The sequence below is a fragment of the Pezoporus occidentalis genome, unplaced genomic scaffold, assembly GCF_034315485.1.
Source record: "Pezoporus occidentalis ecotype Australia unplaced genomic scaffold, CSIRO_AGI_Poc_V1 ctg479, whole genome shotgun sequence".
Classification (NCBI taxonomy): domain Eukaryota; kingdom Metazoa; phylum Chordata; class Aves; order Psittaciformes; family Psittacidae; genus Pezoporus; species Pezoporus occidentalis.
The window spans coordinates 51,177-70,276 of record NW_026915812.1 but is presented as its reverse complement, the minus strand read 5'-3'; the positions used below and the strand labels follow the sequence as shown (position 1 = coordinate 70,276).

Here is a 19,100-nt window from a genome sequence, read left to right as displayed (position 1 = left end):
CCCAGTTTAGGGATGCCTATTCCCAGTTGGAAATGTCTATTCCCACTTCAGGGTGTCTATTCCTATTTAAGGGTGTCTATTCCAAGTTTAGGGGCTCCTATTCTCACTTGGGGGTGTCTATTCCCAGTTGGAAGTGTCTCTTCCCATTTTAGGGGTCCCTATTCCCAGTTTAGGGGTCCCTATTCCAAGTTTAAGGGTCCCTATTCCCCATTTAGGGGGGCCTATTCCCAGGTGGAAGTGTCTATTTCCACTTAGGGATCCCTATTCCCATTTTAGGGGTCTCTATTCCCAGCTTATGGATGTCTATTCCTAGTTTAAGGGTGTCTATTCCCAGTTTAGGGGTGCTTATTCCCACTTGGGAGCGTCTATTCCCGCTTTAGGGCATGCTATTCCCAGTTTAGGAGTCCCTATTCTCCCTTTAGGGGTCTCTATTCCCAGTTTAGGGGTGCCCATTCCCACCCCCTGCCCTCAGGCCCGCCATGATTCACACCCCTGCGTGTGTCCCCCCCCAAGGTCCCCCCATCCCTTCCCGACATTCCCGCCCGGCGCGTCCGCTTCCGTCCCCACGACCCTGACCCGTTATTTATAGCCCTCGCTGCTTCCTGGCGGGAGCCGGATCCGGCACAAGCCTATTTTGGGAATGGAAGAGGCTGGAAAACTGCCCCCCCCCCACCCCATCCAGGACCGGGCTGAGACCTGGCACCAGCTCATGGCACCAATGGTGGCCAAGGGATGCGGTGGTGGAGCCGTGGGGTCCCAGCGCCCGTTGGGGTCTGGATCTGGGTCTGGGTCCATGTTACCCCCCCTACCCCCCCGGGATGCCGGGAAGTGGGAGCGGGTGGATTCCCGGTCCAGCGTTGGCGCGCGGCCGCTTCCTTCCTTGTGCGAGGAGCCGCATCCTGCGTGGTGCTGGGGGTGCGGAGGGAGCCGGGTGGGGATGGGATGGATGGGATGGGGATGGATGGGATGGGGATGGGATGGATGGGATGGGGATGCGGCGGTGCCGGCAGCTGTTGATGCGCACCCATCGGAGCTGCCTCAGAGGCGCGGGCGCCGTCGGCGCAGCCGGGCCATGGGCGCGAGGCGCGGGAGCTGGAAGGGCAAACAGCGCCCGGCGCCGGGCACCGGCAGCTCGGCGAAGAACGCGCGGTGCCGCGATGGCGACGCCGGTGCCATCAGGGCCGGGGCCACAGCCCCCCCCCGCTCCAGGTCCCGCAGCACCCCCAGGATCTCGTGTCGGGCCGAGGGGCTCCGCAGCCCCCGCGCGTCCAGCACCGCCGCCACGTGCTCCCGCCTGCGGGTCACCGGGGGGGTCAATGGGCATCAATGGCAACCAATGGGTAACAATGGGCACCAAATGCACCGATGAGTCCCAATGGGCATCAGTAGCAACCAATGGCACCAGTGGAAACCAATGGCACCAATGGGTACCAATGGCACCAATAGATACCAATGGGCCCCAAAGGCACCAATGGGTACCAACGGCACCAATGGGCACCAGTGGGTACCAGTCGGTGCCAATGAGTACCGATGGCACCAACCCCACACCGATGGAGATGAGGATGTCCCAATGGGCTCCATGACTCACCGGACATCAGGGAAGTCTCTTGCCAGGACCCCGACCTCCATCTGCAGTGCGGCCGTGTCCTCCAGCACCAGCAGCTCCCGCAGCCGCGGCACCACCGAGTCCAGCCACGGTGACGCCGAGTCCTGCCAGTGGCCAGGGCTTGGTGATGGGCTCCTCTGATGGGAGCACCCAAAGGGGCACCCACAGAGCACCCATAGGGGCATCCAAAGGAGTACCCAAAGGGCAACCAAATAGCACACAAAAGGCAGCCAAAAGAGCACCCAAAGGGGCACCCTAAGGAGCACCCAAACGGCACCCAAAAGGCACCCAAAGGGCATCCAAAGGGGCTTTCTGGGCCTTACCAGACGGGTGAAGAGCTCACGGAGCTGCCTGGCCTCGTCGCTGAGGCGTGCGGCCACGCGGGCACGGGCCTTGGCCGAGGTGCAGACCACGCGCCCCGACAGCAGTGGCCGCACGTACGCCAGCAGCACCCGGCGGTGCAGGTCGCTCACCAGCACCTGCAGCAGCACCCATGGGTGTCACCAGTGTCACCAGTGGATGGGCATCATGAGCGTGGCACCCATGGGCATCATTCGAACCAGCACCCAATGATTGGTCACCATGAGTGCGGCACCCATGGATGTCATCCAAACCAGCACCCAATGGATGGGCACCGTGAGCATGGCACCCATGGGCATCGTCCCAACCAGCGCCCAATGATTGGAAAACATGAGTGCGGCACCCATGGGTGTCACCCGAAGACCCAGCACCCACCTGGTAGGGCTCAGGGTGGAGCAGGCGAAGCTTCTGAGAGAAGCTGGTGATGAGCATCACGATGGAGTTGAAGGCGTCCGAGCTCGTCAGCCACTTGCGCTTCATCAGCTTGTTGAAGTAGGGCTGGGGAGGGGAGAGGGGCTGGCACCCAAGGGTGGCACCCAGGGAGCACCCAATGGGTGGGTGCCATGATGGGCACCAACAAATGGGCACCGTGAGCACTGCACCTATGGGGATCACCCAGCTCAACACCCATCAATGTGCACCATGAGCGTCGCACCCATGGGCATCACCCAACTCAACACCCATCAAGGGGTACCATGAGCATTGCACCCATGGGCATCACCCAGCTCAACACCCATCGCTGGGCACCCATTGCTCTCCATCTCCCACCCATCCCATCCCATCCCAGCACCTTGAGGTCCTCGAAGAGGCGCTGGGTGAGGACGTGGTTGCAGCTCCGGGTCACCTTGTCCAGGGCGCCCTGGGCCTGGCGCCGCAGCTCCTCACCCTCAGGGTGCCCGAACTGTGCCAGGCGCTCGGCGAAGCTCCTGTGGGGGGGGGTCAATGGGTGCTGTGGGACCTTGCCCCCCCCCCCTGCCCCCCAGCACCCCCATGGCCATGGGGCGGCCTCACCTGAACGTGGGGCAGCAGTTGACCAAGGCGATGGCGCGGCCGGCGGTGCCGTCGGGTGGGCATGGGTCATTGGGTGCCTCCAGGAACCGCTCCACCTTCCGCTGGAAGCTGAAGCACCCGCATGGGTCACCCATGGGTGCCATGGGACCCAATGCAATGGGCACCCAATGCAATGGGGACCCTGTCCCCATGTCCCACCTATGCAGGAAGGTCACCAGCACGCCCAGCAGACTCTGCGCCATCTCCCTGCCGAACTCGGGGGTGATCTGGGGGGCTCGATCCACATGTGCCCGCAGCAGCTGTGGGGACACAGCGACCGCATCCCCATGGGGTCCCAACCACCCATCACCATCACTGTCAGGTCCCTATTGGGCCCCCATCCACCCATCGCCATAGGGTCCTCACCACCCACCACCATGGGATCCCCCTGGGGTCCCAACCACCCATCACCACCATGCGGTGCAGTGGGGCCCATGGGTGCCCCATGGGTGCCCGTACCCCAGTGACGCGCGTGGCCAGCCCTTCCTGCAGCTCCTGGCTAGTGACCTCCTCGGCCCACGAGTCCTCGCTGAGCTGCAGCTCCTGGGCCAGCGCTGCCTCCACCTTCGCCTGCCCATGGACACCAGCAATGGGGCAATGGCAATGGGGCAATGGCAATGGGGCACCGGCAATGGGGACACCGGCAATGGGGGACCGGCAATGGGGATACTGGCAATGGGGCACTGGCAATGGGGACATCGGCAATGAGGATACTGGCAATGGGGCACCGGCAATGCGGCACCAGCAATGGGGCACCATCGATGGGGACACTGGCAATGGGGCACTGGCAATGGGGCACCGGCAATGGGGCACTGGCAATGGGGACACTGCGGCTGCCCCAGTGCCACTGGAGCTGGGTCCCACCTTGACGGCGCTGATGCAGCTGCTCTCGAGGCTGCGCTGGGTCTCAGGGGGCAGAGGGGGCCCCAGTCCCTGCAGCAGAGGCCCCACCTCAGGATTCCCCAGCACCTCCCTATGGAAGGGGGGGGATATGGGGGGTCATTGGGGGGAGGTCATGGGGGGTCATTGGGGTTCTATTGGGGTGACATTGGGGTGACATTGGGTTGACATCTGGGTGCCACTGGAGTGGTCATTATGGTCCTACTGTGGTCCTGTTGGGGTCCTGTTAGGGTCCTATTGGGGTCCCATTAGGGTGACATTGGTCATTGGGGTCCTATTGGGGTGGTCATTAGGGTCCTATTGGGGTGCCATTGGGGCAGTCATTAGGGTCCTATGGGAGTCTCAGTGCTATGGAGGCTCTCATCAGGGGTAGAGGCCACTATAGGGGTCTCAGTGGTATGGGGGTCTCTGTGCTATAGGTGTGTCTGCTATGGGGTCTCTATAGGGGACACTGGTATGTGATCCCTATAGGGATCAGTGTTATGGGGTCCCTATAGGGGTCAGTGCTCTGGGGTCTCTATAGTGGTCACTGCTCTGGGGTCTCTATAGGGGTCAGTGCTCTGGGTGCCCCTATAGGGGTCAGTGCTATGGTTTTTCTATAGGGGTCAGTGCTATGGGCTCTCTATAGGTGTCAGTGTTATGGGGTCTCTATGGGGTCCCTTGTGCTATGGGGTCCCTATGGGGTCAGTGCTATGGGGTCCCTATAGGGCTCTCTGCGCTATGGGGTCCCTATGGGGTCAGTGCTATGGGGTCCCTATGGGGTCAGTGCTATGGGGTCCCTATGGGGCTCTCTGCGCTATGGGGTCCCTATGGGGTCAGTGCTATGGGGTCCCTATGGGGTCAGTGCTATGGGGTCCCTATAGGGCTCTCTGCGCTATGGGGTCCCTATGGGGTCAGTGCTATGGGGTCCCTATAGGGCTCTCTGCGCTATGGGGGCCCTATGGGGTCAGTGCTATGGGGTCTCTCTGCTCTCTGCTATGGGGTCCCTATGGGGTCAGTGCTATGGGGTGGGGTCTATGGGGTCCCTGGGGTCAGTGCTATGGGGTCATGGGGTGCTATGGGGTCCCTATGGGGTCCTATGGAGCCTATGGGGTCCCTATGGGGTCCTATGGAGTCCTATGGGGTCCCTATGGGGTCCGTGCTATGGGGTCCCTATAGGGCTCTCTGCGCTATGGGGTCCCTCACCGGGGGTAGGCGCCGCTGTTCCACTCCAGGAGCACGTAGAGCTCCGTGACTCCGAGCGCCCGCTGAGCCGCGGCCCCGAGCCGCTGCGCCAGGGCCCGGTGGTACCCGCGCGCGTACACGGCGGCGGCCTCGTAGGCTGCCGGGAACGCGGGGGCCACGTGGGCGCGCACGGAGCTCAGGTCCCGCAGCAGCCGCTCCGCCAGCGCCGCCAGCTCCGCTCCGAGCGCGGTCCCGGTCCCGGTCCCGGTCCCAGCCCCGGGCGGCGCCGCCTGCGCCAGGCGCTCCCCGGCCGCCCTCGCCGCCGCCTCCTGCCAGCGCTGCCGCAGCCGCCGGGGCCGCCCCGCTCCGCCGGCTCCCAGGCGCTGATCCGCGGCTTCCTCCTGCTGCAGGACCCGGATCACGGAGCGCAGCAACGGCAAAGGGCGAGCGGCGGCCACGGCCTCGGCCAGCACGGCCCAGAGCTGCGCCAGCAGCGCCCGGTACAGCAGGGCCACGTCCCGCGCCTGGCGGCCCGGGGGCGGTGCGGATGGGGATGGGGATGGGGATGAGGATGAGGATGGGGCCGCGCACTCGGCCTCCAGGGCGATGATTTGCTCATCAGCCGCCACCAGCTCCCGCCGCTGGATCAGCTCCAGGATCTCCAGCACTGGGGAACAGGACGGGACGCAGCAGTGCTGGACCCGAGCTGTGCCCCACACCGTGGCCCCATGGCCCCGCATCCCGGCTTCCTTGCGCCACCAGCCCCGTGTCTCATGGCCCCAGCCCCATGGCCTTGTGGTGTTCACACATCCCCATCCCTTTGTCCCTATGCCCAAGTCCCCATCTCCACGTCCCCATCCCCATGTCCCATTCCCACCTCCCCATGTCCCATACCCACACCGCTTGTGTCCTCATGCCCAAACATCCCCACTCCCATTTCCCCATGTCCCTGTGATGTCCCCACATCCCCATCCCTTTGTCCCCATTCTCAAGTCCCATATCCCCATGTCCCATCCCCATCTCCATCTCCACTCCCGTGTCCCATCCTCACACTTCCCCATCCCCATGTCTCCATTCCCATATCCCATATCCCACATCCCATCCCCATGTCCCATTCCCACTTCCCCATGCGCCCATGTCCCATTTCTCCATCCCAATATCCCTCATGTCCTCATGCCCACACGTTCCCATTCCCATGTCCCTGTAATGTCCCCACATCCCCATCCCTTTGTCCCCATTCCCAAGTCCCATCCCCATCTCCATATCCCCATCCCCATGTCCCATCCCCACATCCCTCCTGTCCTCCTGCCCACCCATCCCCATCCCCGTGCCTCCATCCCCATGTCCCACATCCCATCCCCTTGTCCCCATCCCCACATCCCCCCTGCCCACCCGTCCCCATCCCCACATCTCCTCCCCTCTTCCCCATCCCCATCCCCTTCCCTCACCCGACAGCGGCTCCTTCTCCTTTTCCTTCTCCTTCTCCTTCCCTCTCCCGTCCGTTCCCTGCCCGGCTCCGTCCCCATCTCCTGCTCCCGCCCCGTCCGCGCCGGCCCCGCGCTGGCCCCACGGGGTGGGCACCGGGAGCCGCAGCCAGGACCCCCGCTTGGTGCCGCTGGGCTCCTCCTTGCGGCGCCGCCGGCCCAGGTCCTCGGAGCGGCGCCGGGCTCGGGCATCGCCGACGGGCCCCGGCCCCGGCCCCGGCCCCGGTCCTGGTCCCGGTCCCGGGGGGGGTCCGCGCCGGGAGCGCCCGAAGGGGCCGAGCCCCACGAGCAGCTCGAGCGTGGCGCGGCGTCGGAACCGGCTCTCGGGGCTGGCCGCGAACGGGTCTCCGGGCTCGGGGTCGTCCTCCCGGGGCGGCTTCCTCAGCAGCGGCATCGCCTTGGGAGGGGAACGGGACCGGGCTGGTACCGGGAGGCAACCGGGGGGGGGGGTGGAACCGGGACCCCAGAGCGGGGCAGTAGCGCCCCTTGCCCGCCCCATGGGTGCAAAGCCCCGCGGCCCCTGCACACGTACCCTGGTGCTGGTGATACCGGTTCAGTGGTGCTGGTGACACCGGTTCAGTGGTGCTGGTGATACCAGTTCAATGGTGCTGGTGATACCGGTGCTGGTGATACCGGTGCTGGTGCAGTGGTGCTGCTGACAGCGGTTCAATGGTGCTGGTGACACCGATGTGATGGTGCTGGTGACCCCGGTGCGATGGTGCTGGTGACCCCGGTGCGATGGTGCTGGTGGTACTGGTTCAATGGTGCTGGTGACACCGCTGCTGCTGCGATGGTGTTGGTGACACCGGTGCGATGGTGCTGATGATACCAGTGCGATGGTGCTGGTGACGCCGGTGCTGGTGACACCAGTGCAATGGTGCTGGTGATACCGGTGCGATGGTGCTGGTGACACTGGTGCCGCGCTGGTGACACTGGTGCCGCGCTGGTGACCCCGGTGACGGTGGCCAGGGGTTTCCTGAGGAAGCGGCCGCCCATGGCCGGGGCAGGGTCAGTCCCGGTTCCGCTGGGTCACCGGGGACGGGGGGGACACGAAGGGGGGACACACGGGGGGGCGGATGGCACCGGGGGCACAGAGGGGACCTGGGGGACAGGGGCGCGGGGGGACCCCAAATGCCGCAGGGAGCAGACAATGGGGGCGCAGGGGAACCCGTTCCACGCCGTGTCTTGGGGGGGCCACCGGTACCTCGGGAATGGGACCTTGTTGGCACCGGGGACCCCATGAGCCCCACAGATGGGGCCCTAGGAGCGCTGTGGACCCCATGGATCAGGGCGAGGGGACCCCAGTGACACAGGGGGACCCCCCCACCGGTGTTATCCATAGGGGCACAAGGGATGCGCAGCGCCCCGGGGCGGGACGGAGCCCCCATGCTTGGGCTCATCCAATAGGAAGCGTCGGCTATGCGTTGTGATTGGCTCTCAGCGCCTGGTGGGCGGGGCGAGCGCGCCTATGAAAGCGCTGCTGCTTTAAGGGGCGTGGCCAGCGCGCCGTTAAGCCCCGCCCACCACCGGTTCCGGTTCCGGTGCGGCCCATGGCCGCCGCCGCCCGCTGAGGGCCCGGCCCGGCCCGGCCCGGCCCCGCCGGTCACGATGTCCTCGCGGTCGGCGCTGGCGGCGGGGAACGAGCGGAACCCGGACGCGGTGAGGGCAGGGCCGGCACCGGAGGGGGGCACCGGGAGGGGCCCGGTCGGTACCGAGCCGGGGGGGGGCGGTTGGTACCGGAACGATGAACCGGGGGCACGGGGAGGGCTCGGTTTATACCGGGGAAAGGGGGGGCACCGGGAGGGGACCCGGGGGGGGGTGCACCGGGAGGGGCTCGGTCGGTACCGGAAGGGTTCGGTTTATTCTGGGGTGGGTACTGGGAGGGAGCGGTTTACAGCGGGGGTACCGGGAGGGGTGGGTCCGTACCGGGGGGGGGCGTTGGTTTATTCCAGGGAAGGGCCTTGATCAGTACCGGGAGGGGCTGGGGGCACTGGGGGGAGGGGGGGGGATCGGTTTTTAACGGGGTGGGCACCGGGAGGGGTTGGTTTATAAAGGGGGGGCCACCGGGAGGCGTCCGGAGGTACTGGGAGGGGTCGGGACCGGCTCTTTGTGGGGGGGAGTCCCCGGGTATCCGGATACCCTTGGGAGGGGTCGAGACCGGCTCTTTGGGCGGGGGGGGTGGTCCCGGGTATCCGGATACCCTCGGGCTCTGTCGGGACGCGGCTCCGGAGCCGGTTGGACCGGATGGATCCCAAACCGCGGGTCAGTGGAGGGGGGGTGGTGTGTGTGTGATCCGGGTCACTGAGAGGTGGTGGTGATGGTGATGGGGAGGGGGGGTTTTGGACGGTTCCATTCGGGCTCCCCCCCCCCCCCTTCCCCTTAGCTCGGCAGCAGCCGCTCGGAGAAGGGCTCGGGCTGGTCCAGCCGCTCGCTCGGCGCCCGCTGCCGCAATTCCATCGCGGCGTGCCCGGAGGAGCAGCCCCACGTCGGGAATTACCGGCTCCTCCGCACCATCGGCAAGGGCAACTTCGCCAAAGTGAAGCTGGCGCGGCACATCCTGACCGGCAGGGAGGTGGGAATGGAGCCATGGGGGGGGGCGGGTGTTGGGGGTCATCCTCCCCTCATCATTTCCCCCCACCCTTTCTCCACAGGTGGCCATTAAAATCATCGACAAGACCCAGCTGAACCCCACCAGCCTGCAGAAGGTGGGGGGGGCACCCATGGGGGGGGGGGGGCTTGGTGTCCCCCCCTCAGTAACACCTTTAACCCCACCCCCCCACCCCATTATAGCTCTTTCGGGAAGTTCGTATCATGAAGGGGCTGAACCACCCCAACATTGGTGAGTTGGGGTTGTGGGGGCACCCATGGGTCGGGGGGCACCCATGGGTGCTGATGGTTTTCCCCCCCTCCACCCCATAGTGAAGCTGTTTGAGGTCATTGAGACAGAGAAGACGCTGTACCTGGTGATGGAATATGCCAGCGCCGGTGAGAAACCCCCCCCAGTGGGTGCTGGACTCCCTTCAGTGGGTGCTGGACCCTCTACTATGGGTTCTGGACCCCCTTCAATGGGTGCTGGACCCCCCCCATTGGTCCCTGGGGGCACCCTAGGGTGCTGGGGGGGAGCTGGGGGGGGGTCTAATGAGGGGCAATGGCCACCTTTGCTGGGGGCACCCAGCACCCATGGGGGGTCAGGAGGGCCGCAGCACCCATGGGTGTCCCTGCAGGTGAAGTGTTTGACTACCTCGTGTCCCATGGGAGGATGAAGGAGAAGGAGGCGAGAGCCAAGTTCAGACAGGTCGGGGGGGCACCATGGGGACACGATGGTGGGGACATGGGTGCCACCTCCCCACTGACACCCCCTTGTCCCCCCCAGATCGTCTCGGCCGTGCACTACTGCCACCAGAAGAACATTGTCCACAGGGACCTGAAGGTGGGAGCCCGGACCTGTCCCGGTGTCCCTGTCCCCATCTCCATCCCATTCTCTCCCCACTGTGTCCCCATCCCATTGTCCTCACTGTGGTGTCCTTGTCTCCATCATAGAATCATAGAGCTCATCCCCATCCCCTTCACCATCCCCATCCCCTTCACCATCCCCATCCCCTTCACCATCCCCATCCCCTTCACCATCCCCATCCCCTTCACCATCCCCATCCCCTTCACCACCCCCTTCACCATCCCCATCTTCCTGTCCTCATCCCCATCATAGAACCCATCCGCATGGCCTTCACCATCTTCATCCCTGTCTTCCTGTCCCCATCCCCATCATCCCCATCCCCATTGTCCCCATCCTTATCTTCCTGTCCTCATCATCCTCATCCCTATCTTCCTGTCCTCATCCCCATCATGCCCATCCCCATTCTCCTGTCCCCATCATCCCCATCATCTCCATCCCTATCTTCCTGTCCTCATCCCCATCATCCCCATCATCCCCATCCCCTCGCCCCCATCCCAATGTCCCCGTCCCCCCTCCCATCGTGTCCCCGCCCCACCCCTGCTGTGCCCCCAGGCTGAGAACCTGCTGCTGGACGCCGAGGCCAACATCAAGATCGCGGACTTTGGCTTCAGCAACGAGTTCCGGCTGGGCTCCAAGCTGGACACGTTCTGCGGCTCCCCCCCGTACGCGGCCCCCGAGCTCTTCCAGGGCAAGAAGTACGACGGCCCCGAGGTGGACATCTGGAGTCTGGGCGTCATCCTCTACACCCTGGTCAGCGGCTCCCTTCCCTTCGACGGCCACAACCTCAAGGTGGGCGCTGGGATGCGGCTGGGCCGCGGCCATGTGGGCATTGGATGGGGTGGGTACCATGAGTCATCCCCATAGAGCCATGGGAATGGGACCGCATCCCACACAGCTGTGTCTGTGGTAGATGGGGTGGGTACCATGGGGATGGGACCGCATCCGACACAGCCATGTCCATGGTGGGTGGGGTGGGTACCATGGGGATGGGACCACATCCGACACAGCCATGTCCATGGTGGGTGGGGTGGGTACCATGGGGATGGACCCGCATCCGACACAGCCATGTCCATGGTGGGTGGGGTGGGTACCATGAGCCATCCCCATCGAGCCATGGGAATGGGACCGCATCCCACACAGCTGTGTCTGTGGTGGATGGGGTGGGTACCATGGGGATGGGACCACATCCGACACAGCCATGTCCATGGTGGGTGGGGTGGGTACCATGGGGATGGGACCGCATCCGACACAGCCATGTCCATGGTGGGTGGGGTGGGTACCATGGAGCCATCCCCTGTGTTGGATGTGGTCCCATCTCCGTATCCATGGGGAAGGTGGTGGCCACCCCATATCCATCCATGGCCATGTTGGATGTGGTGGGTACCACGGAGCCATCCCCATGGCTCCACAGGGATGGGACTGCATCAGACACAGCCGTGTCCATGGTGGAGGTGGTGGGTACCATGGAGCCATCCCCGTGGCTCCTTGGGGTTGGGACCGCATCCGACACAGCCATGTCCATGGAGGAGGTGGTGGTGATGCTGTTGCTATGGGTCCAGGGGAGGTGGTGGCCACCCCATATCCACCCATGGCCATGGTGGATGTCGGTCCATCCCTGTGTCCATGGAGGGGTGATGGTAGCCACCCCCTATCCACCCGGGGCCACGTTGCACGTGGTGCCCTCCCACGCCATGTCACCCATGGGTGCCCCCCAGGAGCTGCGGGAGCGGGTGCTGCGGGGCAAGTACCGGGTCCCCTTCTACATGTCCACGGACTGCGAGAACATCCTGCGCCGGTTCCTGGTGCTGAACCCCGCCAAGCGCTGCACCCTCGAGGTGGGGGTACAGCAGGGGGGGCTATGGGGGCCTGGGTGGGGGGCGTTGGGGGGTCCCAATGGGTCCTGGGTGGGGGGGTATGTTTGGAGGGTTCCAATGGGTCCTGGGAGGGGGAAGGGGCTTGCAGAGTTCCAATGGGTCCAGGGGGATCTCAGGGGGGCTCTTCCCATGGGGCCATGGGGGACTCTGACCCCGAGCATCCCCATGTGTCCCCCCCAGCAAATCATGAAGGACAAATGGATCAACATCGGCTATGAGGGAGACGAGCTGAAGCCCTACAAGGAGCCCGAGGAGGACTTCGGGGACACCAAGCGCATCGGTGAGACCCCCATGCCCCCCCTGTTGTGGGTCCTGGGGTGTCCCTATTGCCCCCCATTGCCCCCCCATTGTGGCTCCTGGGGTGTCCCCATCGCCGCCCATTACCCCCCCTTTGTGGGTCCTGGGGTGTCCCCATTGCCCCCATTACACCCCTATTGCCCCCCATTATCCCCCCATTGCTCCCCACTTGTGGGTCCTGGGGTGTCCCCATTGCCCCCCATTGCCCACAGAGGTGATGGTGGGCATGGGCTACACGCGGGAGGAGATCAAGGACTCCCTCAGCACCCAGAAGTACAACGAGGTGACGGCCACCTACCTCCTGCTGGGCAGGAAAAGCGAGGTGAGCACCCAATGGCACCCATTGGCACCCAGTGGCACCCATTGGCACCCATGGGGACCCATTGTGTCCCTGCCGCAGGTGGAGGCGGGGGACACCCGCACCGGCAGCACCTTGTCCTTAGCCCGGGTGCGGGCACCCAACGACGTGGCCAATGGCAAGAGCGGGGCCGGGCACGGCAAGAGCCAGCGCGGCGCCGGCACCTACCACCGGCAGCGGCGGCACAGCGACTTCTGTGGGTGCTCCTATGGGTGCTCCTCTGGGTGCTGTGGGTGCTCCTGCAGGTCCTATGGGTGCTATGGGTGCTCCTGCAGGTCCTATGGATGTCCCTATGGCCCGGGGAGGGGTACTTTGGGGTACCTGTGGGGGGTGCTATTGGGGAGGGTGTCCCTGTGGGGGCTATTGGGTGCCACGGGGGCGTGCTGGGGTGTCCCTATGGGTGCTATGGATTTGGCACCGTTGCTATTGCTATGGTGCTTCACTATGGGTGTTGGGGGGGCACCATGCGGGACGCTATGGTGTGTTCTATGGGGTGCTCCTATGGGTGCTATGGGGCACCCATGGATTCTGACCCCTCATCCCTGCCATAGGTGGCCCCTCACCAGTGCCGCTGCCCCCCAAGCGCAGCCCCCCCGGCGCAGCGGAGCCGGAGCTGCGGGACGAGCGGGGGGGGCGCAAGGCCAGCAGTGGGGCCATGGGTGGGGGGGGGCGCGGGGTCACCCCCCACCCCTCCAGCCCCATGGTCAGCAGCGCCCACAACCCCAACAAGGCTGAGATCCCCGAACGGCACAAGGACGGCACTGGCAACGCCGTGGGTGCTGCGAGCACCTATGGGTGCTGGGGGGTACCTATGGGTGATGGGGGGAAGCCTATTGGTGATGGAGGGGTCCTGGGGGGGTACCTATGGGTGCTGGGGGGGGAACCTATGGGGACTGGGGGGGAGCCTTTTGGTGATGGGGAAGTGATGGAGGGCAGTCTATTGGTGATGGGGTGGGATCTATGGGTGACGGTGGGGGTCCTGGGGGTCACCTATGGGTGATGGGGGGGAACCTATGGGTGCTGGGATGGTCCTGGGGGTTACCTATTGGTGCTGGGGGGCTCCTGTGGGTGATAGAGGGGACCCTATGGGTGATGGGGGGGGAACCTATGGGTGCTGGGATGGTCCTGGGGGTTACCTATTGGTGCTGGGGGGCTCCTGTGGGTGATAGAGGGGACCCTATTGGTGATGGGGGGCACCTGTGAGTGCTGGTGGGGGATCTAAGGGTGATGGGGCTCCTGGAGGGTACCTGTGGGTGCTGGGGGGGGAACCTGTGGGTGCTGGGGTGATCTATGAGTGCTGGGGGAGCTCCTGTGGGTGCTGGGGGGGGTCTCTGTGTGTGGGGTGACCCCTTGGACCCCCCCCCCCGCAGCCCAACGTGCCCTCGAGCGTGATGGGGCGGCGCAACACCTACGTGTGCACAGAGCGCCCGGAGCGGGGCCCGCTGCTGCCCAACGGCAAAGAGAACAGGTATGGCCCCCCCGGGACCCCCAGCACCCCCCCACTGCTGCCCAGAGAACAGGTGCGGGACCCCCCCCTTGTGACCCCCCATGTAACCCCCCCCGGGAGCCCCCTTGTGACCCCCCCCAGGACCCCCCCGGGACCCCCAGCACCCCCCCACTGCTGCCCAGAGAACAGGTGCGGGACCCCCCCCAGGGAGCCCCCCTGTGACCCTCCTTGTGACCCCCCCCTTGTGACCCCCCATGTAACCCCCCCCGGGAGCCCCCCTGTGATCCCCCCTTATGACCCCCCCCCGTGTGACCCCCCCTTGTGAACCCCATGTAACCCCCCCCAGGAGCCCCCCTGTGACCCCCCATGTAACCCCCCGGGACCCCCCCTTATGACCCCCCCCCGTGTGACCCCCCCCTTGTGACCCCCCATGTAACCCCCCGGGACCCCCCCTTATGATCCCCCCCGTGTGACCCCCCCCTTGTTACCCCCCATGTAACCCCCCCCGGGAGCCCCCCTGTGAACCCCCTTGTGCCCCTCCCGTGTGCCCCCTCCCCCCCCCCCAAGGCCGTATTTAACCCCCCCTCTCCCCCCCCCCCCGCTCTCCTTTAGCTCCGCCCCCGGGCGGGGGCCGCCTCCGTCGCCTTCGAGCCAGAGCCTGGCGGGGGGGGGCTCGCGCCTGGCGCGGGGCTCCGCCGCCCGCAGCACGTTCCACGGCGGTCACGTGAGGGACCGGCGCGCGCCCGCGGCGCCCCCCCCCGCCGAGCCCGCGCCGCTGCCCCCCCCCCCCGCCCCCGGCCGCGCGCGCGCCCCCGGAAGCCTCCTCAGCAAGATCACGTCCAAGCTGAGCCGAAGGTCAGTGGCGCCCCCCCGCGGCAGCGCCCCTCGACAGCGCCCGTAGGGACAGCACCCATAGATAGCACCCATAGATAGCACCCATGGACAGCGCCCATAGAGACAGCACCCATGGACAGCACCCATAGACAGCACCCATAGATAGCACCCATGGACAGCACCCATAGATAGCACCCATGGATAGCACCCATGGACAGCGCCCATAGATAGCACCCATGGACAGCGCCCATAGAGACAGCACCCATGGACAGCACCCATAGATAGCACCCATGGACAGCACCCATAGATAGCACCCATGGACAGCACCCATAGATAGCACCCATAGATAGCACCCATGGACAGCGCCCATAGAGACAGCACCCATGGACAGCACCCATAGAGACAGCACCCATAGAGACAGCACCCATAGAGATAGCACCCATGGACAGCACCCATAGACAGCACCCATAGACAGCACCCATAGAGACAGCACCCATAGAGATAGCACCCATGGACAGCACCCATAGATAGCACCCATGGACAGCACCCATGGACAGCACCCATAGAGACAGCACCCATAGAGATAGCACCCATGGACAGCACCCATAGAGACAGCACCCATAGATAGCACCCATGGACAGCGCCCATAGAGACAGCACCCATAGATAGCACCCATAGAGACAGCACCCATAGAGATAGCACCCATGGACAGCACCCATAGATAGCACCCATGGACAGCGCCCATAGAGACAGCGCCTGTAGAGATAGCACCCATGGACAGCACCCATAGAGACAGCGCCCATAGAGATAGCACCCATGGACAGCACCCATAGATAGCACCCATGGACAGCACCCATGGACAGCACCCATAGAGACAGCGTCCATAGAGACAGCACCCATAGATAGCACCCATGGACAGCACCCATAGAGACAGCACCCATGGACAGCACCCGTAGAGACAGCACCCATGGACAGCACCCATGGACAGCACCCATAGAGACAGCGCCCGTAGAGACAGCGCCCATAGAGACAGAACCCATAGAGACAGCGCCCATAGAGACAGCACCCATAGATAGCACCCATGGACAGCACCCATAGATAGCACCCATGGACAGCACCCATAGAGACAGCGCCCATAGAGATAGCACCCATAGAGACAGCACCCATAGAGACAGCGCCCATAGAGACAGCGCCCATAGAGACAGCGCCCATAGAGACAGCACCCATAGATAGCACCCATAGAAACAGCACCCATGGACAGCACCCATAGAGACAGCGCCCATAGAGACAGCACCCATAGATAGCACCCATAGAGACAGCACCCATGGACACACAGCACCCATGGACAACAGCACCCATAGAGACAGCGCCTATAGACAGCACCCGTAGCGCCCATAGAGACAGCACCCATGGACACACAGCACCCATAGAGAAAGCACCCATAGACACCACCCATAGAGACACAGCACCTATAGACACACAGCGCCCATAGAGACAGCACCCATAGGCACACAGCACCGATGGACACAACACCCGCAGACACAGTACCCACAGACACGACAGCACCCATAGATACAGCATCATTGGACACAGCACCCGTGAACACAGCACCCAGAGCACCACCAGCAGCATCTCCATCCTCATCTCCTCCTCCTCCTCCTCACCTCCCTGTCCTCCTCCTCCTTGTAATTCCCATCTCCATCTCCTCTGCTTCCTCCTCCTCCTCCTCCTCTCCTGCTCCTCCTCTTCTCTTCCAGGGTCACTCTTGACCCCTCCAAGCGCCAGAGCTCCAACCGCTGCGTCTCAGGGCCCCCCTCGACGCCAGGAGCCAAGATCAGTAAGTGCCAGGTGCTGCCAATGGCACCACTGACACTGGTGCCACCAACGGCACCAATGGCACCAGTGACACCAATGGCACCACTGACACTGGTGCCACCAACGGCACCAATGACACCAATGGCACCAGTGACACCAATGGCACCACTGACACCGGTGGCACCAATGGCACCAATGACACCAATGGCAGCGGTGCCACCAATGGCACCATTGACACCGGTGCCCATCGCAGTGCCAATGGCACCAGTGCCACCAATGGCACCACTGACACCGGTGGCACCAGTGCCACCAATGACACCAATGGCACCACCATGGCACCAGTGACACCGGTGCCCCCCCAATGGCACCAGTGCCACCAATGGCACCGGTGCCCATCCCAGTGCCACAATGGCACCAATGGCACCAGTGACACCGGTACCTCCGATGCCACCAATGGCACCAGTGCCTATCTCAGTGCCACCAATGGCACCCATGCACATCCCAGTGTCCCCCTCCCAGTGCCCCCTTGCTTGGCTACTCCCCCTTCTCTCTTTCTTCCTTCCACCCTTTGCTGGTCTCGGGGGGGGGGGGGTTTGGGGTCCCACTCGTGCCCCCCCCAAATGTCCCCCCCCCTCCCAACACGTGTGTTCCCCCCCAGGGTCGCAGACGAACCTGAGAGAATCGGGGGACCTGCGCTCACAAGGTGGGTGCTGCCCCCCCACCATGGGGTCGCTGGTCCCACCCCTGGGTGCCAGCCCCATGGGTCCCGTGTCCCACCCCTGGGTGCCCGCCCCAGTGGGTCCCATATCCCCCCCCTGCCCCCCCCCGTATGAGTGCTCATTCCCCCTCTATGGGTACCCCCATGGGTCCCATATTCAGCCCCCGCGTGCCCCCCCCATGGGAGCTCATTGCCCCCTATGGGTGCCCCCCCATGGGTCCTGTATCCCACCCCTGGCCGCCCCCCTGTATGGTGTATGGGTGCTCATTCCCCCCCTATGGGTACCCCCATGGGTCCCATATCCCACCCCCAGCTGCCCCCGCATGGGTCCCATATCCCACCCCTGGGTGCCCCCCCAGTATGGGTGCCCCCCCATGGGTCCCATATCCCACCCCTGGGTGCCCCCCCCCCAGTATGGGTGCCCCCCCATGGGTCCCATATCCCACCCCTGGGTGCCCCCCCCCAGTATGGGTGCCCCCCCATGGGTCCCATATCCCACCCCTGGGTGCCCCCCCCCCCCAGTATGGGTGCCCCCCCATGGGTCCCATATCCCATTCCTGGGTGCCCACTCCAATATGGGTGCCCCCCATGGGTGCCCCCTCCCATACCCCTTCTCTTGCCGCCCCCCCCAGTTGCCATCTACCTTGGGATCAAGCGGAAGCCCCCCCCCGGCTGCCCCGAGGCCCCCGCGCTGTGACCGGGCCGGGCCGGCGCCTCCCGGCCCCGGGGCCGCTGCTGCTGCTGCCGAGCGCCCGGCGCCTGCCCCTGCCCGGCCTCCAGCTCTAGGGACCCTCCGTGGGGCCGGGACCCCCCGTGGGGCTGCGGCTCTGGGCCCCCCCCGTGGTGCAATGGGGCCATGATGGAGCTGGGACCACCCCCGTTGGATGCTGCATCCCAATGGGGGATGAGGTGGGACCCTCCCCCCATAGGTGCTCTGGGGCCATAACGGAGCTGGGACCCCCCCCACCCATGGGTGTCCCGGCTCCATCCCAGGGGATGCCGCAGCTTTGGGGTCCCCCCCTGCTGCCGCAGGCCTAGGGGGCCCTTGGGGACTTTGGGGGGGTCCCAGCTCCAGCCCCCCTCCCCCCCCCCCCAGGGACCAGCAGCTCCAGCCCTTTGGGGGCCCCTCAGCACCCACCTTTGGGGGCCCCCCCTGTGCCCCCCTCCCTGTACATCTGTAAATAGGGGCCCTGGGCCCCCCCCGTGTCCCCCCTGTGTCCCCTCCCCCGTGTCCCCCCCATTTTTAAGTTATTCCTGCCCTGGTCTGGATCCCGAATCCCCAAATAAACATAGGAACCCCCGGTGTCTGCAGCACCCATTGGTACCCATCAGCATCCATTGGTACCCATCGGTACCCATCAGCACCTATCAGTACCCACAGGTACCCATCAGCACCCACTGGTACCCATCAGCACCTATCAGTATCCACTGGTAGCCATCAGCACTCACTGGTACCCATCAGCACCTATCAGTATCCACTGGTACCCATCAGCACCCACTGGTACCCATCAGCACCTATCAGTATCCACTGGTAGCCATCAGCATCCATCAGCATCAGGACCCCCCACGGGTGCCCCACCTTGGGGTCACCCCCCTCTTTCTATTCCCCAGCACCAGCACCCCCAAAGTGGGTCCCTGCCCTTTGGGTGCCCCTCTACACCCCAGTATTTGGGTGCTGGACACTGGGTCACGGTGGGGACCAGCAGCATTTATTGAGGCTGGGCCTTGCTGGGTGCTTA

General features: G+C 64.8%; 2 protein-coding genes across 5 annotated transcripts; one reads left to right on the top strand and one right to left on the bottom strand.

Annotated features, from left to right (window-relative positions):
• Positions 1-989: 989 nt before the first annotated feature.
• Positions 990-6,958, bottom strand: EXOC3L2 (exocyst complex component 3 like 2). Its single transcript, XM_062636282.1, has 11 exons — positions 6,529-6,958; positions 5,102-5,747; positions 3,881-3,989; positions 3,476-3,586; positions 3,176-3,276; positions 2,978-3,085; positions 2,757-2,892; positions 2,342-2,464; positions 1,930-2,085; positions 1,589-1,710; positions 990-1,294 (listed from the first exon to the last, which is right to left on the bottom strand). The coding sequence occupies exons 1-11, from the start codon at positions 6,956-6,958 to the stop codon at positions 1,039-1,041; spliced, it is 2,298 nt and encodes a 765-aa protein (XP_062492266.1). The 3' UTR covers positions 990-1,038.
• Positions 6,959-8,071: 1,113 nt separating this feature from the next.
• MARK4 (microtubule affinity regulating kinase 4) lies at positions 8,072-18,662 on the top strand. Of its 4 annotated transcripts, none has more exons than XM_062636302.1 (18): positions 8,072-8,223; positions 8,948-9,136; positions 9,216-9,269; positions 9,355-9,403; positions 9,484-9,549; positions 9,789-9,859; positions 9,938-9,994; positions 10,571-10,807; positions 11,734-11,853; positions 12,073-12,172; positions 12,402-12,511; positions 12,590-12,743; positions 13,099-13,352; positions 13,918-14,015; positions 14,607-14,849; positions 16,586-16,665; positions 17,302-17,346; positions 17,994-18,662. In XM_062636302.1, the coding sequence occupies exons 1-18, from the start codon at positions 8,173-8,175 to the stop codon at positions 18,056-18,058; spliced, it is 2,043 nt and encodes a 680-aa protein (XP_062492286.1). In that variant the 5' UTR covers positions 8,072-8,172; the 3' UTR covers positions 18,059-18,662. The 4 variants fall into 4 exon arrangements, with proteins under 4 accessions (XP_062492286.1, XP_062492285.1, XP_062492288.1 ...); XM_062636305.1 differs by having other exon boundaries at positions 8,074-8,223; positions 13,099-13,319; XM_062636301.1 differs by lacking the exon at positions 16,586-16,665.
• The last annotated feature ends 438 nt before the right edge of the window (positions 18,663-19,100 follow it).

Coding starts and splice junctions, on each gene's coding strand:
- EXOC3L2 (XM_062636282.1), bottom strand. CDS start 6,958: ATGCCGCTGCTGAGGAAGCCGCCCCGGGAGGACGACCCCGAGCCCGGA. Junction 1,711..1,929: donor GTGAGCTCTTCACCCGTCTG/GTAAGGCCCAGA, acceptor GGCCACTGGCAG/GACTCGGCGTCACCGTGGCT. Junction 1,295..1,588: donor AGAGACTTCCCTGATGTCCG/GTGAGTCATGGA, acceptor GGTGACCCGCAG/GCGGGAGCACGTGGCGGCGG.
- MARK4 (XM_062636301.1), top strand. CDS start 8,173: ATGTCCTCGCGGTCGGCGCTGGCGGCGGGGAACGAGCGGAACCCGGAC. Junction 9,404..9,483: donor GCTGAACCACCCCAACATTG/GTGAGTTGGGGT, acceptor TCCACCCCATAG/TGAAGCTGTTTGAGGTCATT. Junction 13,353..13,917: donor GCACCTATGGGTGCTGGGGG/GTACCTATGGGT, acceptor CCCCCCCCGCAG/CCCAACGTGCCCTCGAGCGT.